The sequence below is a fragment of the Azolla caroliniana genome, unplaced genomic scaffold, assembly GCF_043228905.1.
Source record: "Azolla caroliniana isolate FFs.n. ecotype wild unplaced genomic scaffold, voAzoCaro1.0.p SCAF_2, whole genome shotgun sequence".
Lineage (NCBI taxonomy): Eukaryota > Viridiplantae > Streptophyta > Polypodiopsida > Salviniales > Salviniaceae > Azolla > Azolla caroliniana.
Window position 1 is genome coordinate 1,025,017 of NW_028230437.1, and position 7,096 is coordinate 1,032,112.

Here is a 7,096-nt window from a genome sequence, read left to right on the forward strand (position 1 = left end):
ATTGAGATTGAGTTGTTTGTAACTTCAAAAAAAATAGTGATAATTTTTTGGGGGACAAAAATATGGCCTTTTTTGAAAGAGAAAAGAAGAAGCCCTTTTTGCCTACATTTCACCTTCTTTGGAATGTTATTTGTGCTAAGGGCTAATCCAACATGTCAATATTTTCACCTTGTCTATCTTCCTTACCTTTGCATTCTCACCATGCTTGATCAACCGTCTCAATGGGTAGTCCAATGGCTTTGCATCTATACTCTCTAGCATATCACTATGTGTAAATGCAACAAAAGATAAATTAGAATGCAACCCTAAAAGAAAGTTACCTTCATTTTGTTCTTTAAAACTCCATCTTCTTGTTTTGAAAAGAAAACCTCACTTGACATAGCTTGCCAAAATAACTTCCGACTCATGTAATATGGACTCCATTTGATGTCCAGATCATTGGCTCTTGTCTTTAGCTTCACCCTCAACTAGCCACATCATCATTTGATGAACCAAGCAATTATTGGTGCAACCAAAGCAAAACACAAATACCATGGATGTTGTAGGTAAGATGGTATGCCTATCCCTCTTCACGATCACCTCATCCACCTTAAAGCACTTTAAAGGATCGCTAATCTAACCATATTTATATACAATGAAAGATTCCTTAAAGGGAGCTGAATTTCACACGAGTCATTGCCAATCATGACATACTCATTGGCATTGCTCTCAATATCAATTTTATATGACCATGGCCATTCTAAGTTAGTTCCTTGAAATCAAGTGAATGAGGCACTTTTGTTCTATACATCCTCATTATGTCTTAAAGAACATTTTTCCATCACACTACATTTAGAGCAAACCAATATACTCCATTTGTGTTTTTTGATAGGTTGCAATCATGCTAGATTTGCATCTCCAAACAGAAATGGAAGATTGATGGAAGTTTGCAGCTTGTGCTAATGAGCTCAAACGTAGTGAGAGATGGATATTATATTTGTTCTATATGCTTGATAAACCAGCACCTTGTGCTCAAATGATAATTTTGTATAGCATATTGCAATTTCACTCTTAATTTGATTGAAGATCCGAACTCTTGAATATTATTAACAAACCCACCTCTATAATGTTTTACAAAATAACAAAGAATACACGCATTATAATATTATGTATATGTGTATATTATATATATATATATATTTGCCTCTAGAATTACAATGGACAAGAAAACACCACCACAGCATCTGCAAGATCACAAAACTCTCTTAGATATTGCCGGGCTGCCAAGAGTATCTCATCCTCATTTACTTCCGGCTTTATAGACATGTCCGCCTCACCAGGCTTCAGGGCAGCGGCACACCGATCTGCTTTGTTATTATATTTATTATTACTGTTGTTGCTATTGTTATTATTAGTAGTAGTATCATTCTCCTCGGCAGACATGTTTAGGTCGAGACCCAATGCCAAGCCAATATTGGGCCTCTTATTGTGGCCGTCATATGCATCGTGATCGGGTTCATTTCCGTCACGCTTTCTTTTGTATGGGGTTGTTGGCTTCTCATTACTTTCCGGTTGACCAACGGCATCAGGAGCACCTGAACCTGAACCGTCTCTCGTCTTCATGTCACGGCAATGGTTCTCTTTAAAATCCTCCCAACTTGTCCCCACACTACTAGTCATCAAGACGATGACATTACTGAAGTTAACATCTCGCCCACATGAATCAGCAAGCCGGTTTCTCTCCATCGCGTGTAGTAACCTCGATCGGAACATTGAATCAGATTGCTCAAAATCTTCAAGCAATACCACTGATGATGGATTTTGCCTTACTGCATCCACCAGTTGATCTAACGGCATTTTGCCTCTCGTACCACCTATGCTCCACTTCAAGGGAGACTCGACATTGCTGCCAAACGACAGGCAAATAGGTTTTTTCCCTTCCCCAAATAAAAGCTCCGACAAAGCTTCCGCCATTTGTCTCTTTCCCAACCTATCATAGCCCAAGAGAAGCAACCATGCGTCACTTCTGAAACTCAACCCTCGCCTTTTACCAAGCCCTGCTCGGCACTTGACGACGGTACTTGCAATTGTAGAAATGACTCCTGGTTGCCAACTGATCCTTTTGGCGAGTCCTTTGCAGATGCGGACCAGAATGTCTGGATCGATTGGTGGATACCCTCGTGATTGAGTATGCACAGGAATATTCGGTGATGCTGCTTCCGTAATGGGCGGCTTGGGTGGCGAAACGGCTGGGACGGGCAGCCATGGAAGACGGGATTTGGCTGGGCTACAGGCAGTTGAATCTTCCCGTATACGCTCTCGATGTGTGTTTGCTTGTATTACACGAGATTCATTGGCTTCCACAGTCGCGATGGGGATTGGCAGGCTCAAGCTCATGGTTCGACCATTCATACCAGGGTAACGAAGACTTATCGGTCGAACATGCTCAACTGAAGAAGTTGCTGAATGATCTTTCAGGAAGCCAAATGTTTGATGTTCCTGGGAAAAGATTCACAATCCTTTGATGTTAAAAACTGAACTCTCGATCTTACACCTACACTGTAAGTTCTAAAAACAAACATAAACCCTAAATCTTGACATCACACTGAGAATCAGAAGATAAAAGAAATCACATACCTGGCATCTACTGGAATTGCCTCCCGAGACTTGACTAGATGAAGGGGAAGGAAGTTGCGATATATTCATCTGAGGGCCACTGCCACCACTGCTGCGGTCAGGGTGAAGGGTTCTACAAGTTTGGCTCCATTTCTTTTGCAATTCCTGCAATCTCTGGGGGATTGACAAGAGCTTTCCTTTCACCTGCAGTAGAGATCCAGGATTGAATTGTTTGATATGACAGATAAATAGATCCATATGTGTGTATGCATGGGTATGCATATGTGCATGCATATACATGTCCGTATTGAGACAAATGCACACGCACTCATGCATGTAAATACAAGCATATCTTCAGACACACATATGAGTGGAGTTAATGTACAATTCAGATACACAGGATGTGTGTATCCATTCACATGCATACACAGTTCAGTTTCCTAACCTCAACAGGTGGAACACCATTTGAGTGAACATTGGGAAGTGCCTTTTGAAGCCACAAGGGAAGGTTCCCACCAATTGTAGTAGAACTAGTGTCTGCTCGTTGTGGTTCATCAATTGACCCCACCTTGTTACACACTTCAACAGACGAGTTACAAGATTGTGGAGATTCAGACTGGATGTTCCCCTCTTGTTCTTGAAGTAAGAGAGCCTCTTTCTCATACTTTCTCGTACACTCTGGACAACAGGTGAGCTTCCCTTCATTATCCCCGGATCTCATCTTCGGTGGTGAAGAAATGAGAGAAAGCGACAGCAGTGAGTCGGGCCGATTCTCTTGAGAAATGCCATACCTATGACAACAAATATGAAGATTTTGAACATGAGGACAGGGTAGTTAATCCCAATGGAAGACTTTAGGAGATCTACTTCACAAATGAGACCACAATCGTAAAAATGTTTTAAGATTCGGATTTAGGGTTCCTGTAAGGGTTTAGGGTTCAAAGACCATGCTTATTAAATGGTTTAGGGTCTACAAAAACCAGTTTACAACTTCCGAAAGACCAGACATACTACTACTACTACTACTACTACTACTACTACTACTACTACTACTACTACTACTACTACTAAAAGACCATACTTAAAAAAAATGGTTCATGCTTTAGGGTTTAGAGTCCAAATACCATACTCATGTAAGGTTTAGGTTTTAGGTCTAGGGTTTTGTGTGGGTTTGAGGTTTCCAGTTTACGGTTTACGTTTACGGTTGGGATCCACTATTTCTAGAAGACCATACTTGTTAAAAGATTTATAGTTTCAGGTTTCAATATCAGCTACTTCTTAAAGAACACGATGATTACAAAGACTTGAGAGAAAATATTTATATGGTAAAACTCTCAAAGTTTATAACAGATGATGGATGAGATAGAAAACTAACCTGATTGACATATTCGGCATCCTTATACTGACTGGCACAGTTTGGAGATCCCATTGGCTTTCAAGAGTGGGATGAAGAAGCTGAATGCTCTGATAGGTTTGATGAGTGGTCATGCCAATGAGCCAGACCCGACCATCTAACCCATGGGTGGACAAGAGCTCCCTTATCTCATACACAGCATATTGAATGGGACAAAACCCCGATACTAGGCCACCCATTCCAGATTGCAAAAGCCATTGCAAATCACCCAAGTTGATAATCACACCTCCCCCAGATCCACCTCCGATCTCTCGAATCGAATTGCTAAGTTCTCCAAACAATCTTTGCAAATCTTCCTTTGAAGCATTCATTAGTGACATGACCGAAAGATTGGCTGACAAGAGTTTAACTCCTCGTAGATGCTCAGATACATGACCCCTCTCTAAAAGATGTGTCACTTCTCTTAGTGCAGAATCCGCCCGTGCCAAAGAATCACCCAAAAGCAAAGGATTCTTCTTCCTCCTCCTCTGAAGCACATCTTCCACTTGCTTTGTGTGGTCATCTCCTCCTCCTCCTACTACTACACCTCCTCCAGGTCGGAACATGTTTTCAGGGCAACTAGGTTTAAGAAGAATCGGATTCAAATACGGCGAGTGTGAAACCGATCTTTGCACCACTTGTGGTCGAATGGTTCGGTCTTGTGGTGGAAGAATGGCTGTCAAGTGAGGAGGCATCGAGAAACTGCTCAAAATGGATTGTTGTGAGTCATTGAAAATGGATTGTTGCCCACCCAAAACAGATTGTTGTTGACCACTCAAAACAGGATGTTGTTGACCACCCAAAATAGGATGCTGGCCACCCAAGAAAGATTGGCCTAGCCGGAAACCCGATTGATCGACACCACCGAGACCAACACTGCCAGGATGGCGGAGATGATTTTCGGGAGAATGCATGACATTAACCATCTCTTCGAGGTGGCTTTTCACATCGGTGCTATTGAAGCCCGCCTCTCGCATAACCCTACTAACGCTCGGATCATCGAGGATGGAGATAACAAGCTGTTCGAGCTCGACCTTGACCGCGAGCAAGGGTTGTTGTTGCTGGTCAGGGCAGCCTCTTCTTTGGTGTGCTTGCGCTCGCTTAAGGGCAGCGATAAGGGCATTAGAATAAGCTGGTTGGCTGGTGGAGGAGGGAGAGAGCGGGGTGGGGGTGGGGGTGGGGGCAGATTGTAGGCGTTCAAGCGCGATGCTAAGGCAAAGTTCAAGAGCTCGGCATTGCGGGAGGTGGTTTGTGTGGGGGTGGGTCTGGAGGCACGCACGCCGGAGTGGGCTCGTGGGGGAGACAAGCAGTGTGGCTGCCACGTGAAGCGGGGTCGCTTGGGCGTGCCCACGCTTGCATGCATCAGCCACAGCATGTTTCAGCACTGCAGCCGCCTCAGAAGTTAGGGTTTGCTGAACCGTGCTCACTCCCGCTCTCATGGCGGTACTGGGTAATGATGTTCGCGTTCTTTTAGGTTTAGGTTAGGGTTTGGATTTGGATTTGGATTTGGATTTGGACGCCTATTCCAATTAGCTTGTCCAAATTCTTCGGAGCGCCTGTCCACTTCAGGATGAGGTTCGCCGTTTGTTTTGGATGGGAAGACAGTGTTTAAGCTTGTTTCGTTTAGGGTTGGTTTAGAGCCTTAATGGTTTGGGTTTGGATTTGGATTTGGCTGCCAAATTAGATACTGTGTGGTATGGATGGACCACCTATTTCAGGATTAGGTTAACACTTGTTTTGGGGACAGCCACATTCAGATGGCTGCCTGCCTGATTCGATACCTTTGTTTTGGATGGAGTGCCCTATTCCAAGGTGAGCTTTTGTGCTCGAAATGGGGCCACCTTAACCTGCCTTAATCTGAGATCTTCTTTGTTTGCTATAGCCTCGAGGTTCTATAGTTTCCTGGCGATCCGAGAGTCTACATTTTTCGGTAGTCGGGGCCAAGCAAGCCCCGACAGGGTTTCCATGAAGAGATGCAGGATGGATATATCAGAATTCTCAATCTCTTATACAATTCTCTCTCTCTTTCAAAGATCTATGCACTGTAAAGAAAAAAAAATATGATCTTCGTCTTCTTCTTCTTCTTCTTCTTCTGTGTGTGTGTTTACTCCTCTGTTTCTTTTGCAAAAGTGGGGAAGAACCTATAGTATTAATGCTCTGTATTGCTAGCACCTCAGTTTCTTAGCCAAAGCAAAACAAAAAAAAATATAACAAAAAGCTTTCTTCTACAAATGCTCTGTTTCCTTGCAAAAGAAGAGAGAAAAATCTATGATCTTCTGAATGGAAGGAATCTCTGTCTCTGTGTCCTTTCTGTGTCTTATCTTTGCTTCCTCTGATACACTAATTCTCTGCCTCTCTTGAGGCATGTGTGGTCTTCATAGATGGGGAAGGGAGCTATGGAAAACCAAGTAAATGGAAGGGGTTCTTTGTTTTTCTCTCTGATGAGAGGAATTGAGAGAGGTAATGGGGAAGGGAGAAAGAGAGAGAGAGAAAGAGAGAGAGAGAGAGACAAGACAAGAACAAAAACCCACTTTCCCTCATACACACCTGTTTCTGTGTGTTAAAAAGGGAGAGAGAGAGAGAGAGAGAGATGTGGAGCCTTTCTCTCCCCTTTCTCTGTGTAATATAAACATAATATGTCTATTTTTTTTCCTCTTCTTTCTCTCTCTCTCTCTCTCTCTCTCTCTAGACTTTTCTCTCTACCTCCCCACTTTTTCTCTAGTTACTAAACTAATCTGCAGCACCCTCTCCCTCTCTCTCTCTCTCTCTCTCTCTCTCTCTCTCTAGATCCCCTGTTCCCAAAAGAGTCCAACTCTGCCTCTCCATCTACCTCTAACTATAACTCTTGACTCTCTAACTCTACCTCTAACTCTAACTCTAACTCTGCCTATCTATCCCTTAACTCTAACTCTAACTCTAACTCTAACTCTTTGACTCTTTGCGTCTCCATTCTAACTCTGCCTCTATCTCGTCCATCCCCTCCCGTCCGGTCAATGTGTCCGAAGCTTACGTACACAAGGTTTTAGACAATTTGCCCACCTGATCTATCTTTCGCCTAACTTCTAAGGAATGAATCCCTCCCTCACCAAAGCAGAGAGAGAGAGAGAG

At 43.2% G+C, this 7,096-nt stretch overlaps 1 protein-coding gene across 1 annotated transcript; it reads right to left on the reverse strand.

The window, feature by feature from the left end:
- Nucleotides 1-1,054: 1,054 nt before the first annotated feature.
- LOC147866976 (protein SUPPRESSOR OF MAX2 1-like) lies at nt 1,055-6,112 on the reverse strand. The gene is made up of 4 exons (XM_087339771.1): nt 3,971-6,112; nt 3,041-3,386; nt 2,617-2,799; nt 1,055-2,478 (listed from the first exon to the last, which is right to left on the reverse strand). Exons 1-4 carry the CDS (start codon nt 5,425-5,427, stop codon nt 1,192-1,194), a joined length of 3,273 nt encoding a protein of 1,090 aa, XP_087195897.1. The 5' UTR covers nt 5,428-6,112; the 3' UTR covers nt 1,055-1,191.
- Between the last annotated feature and the right edge of the window lie 984 nt (nt 6,113-7,096).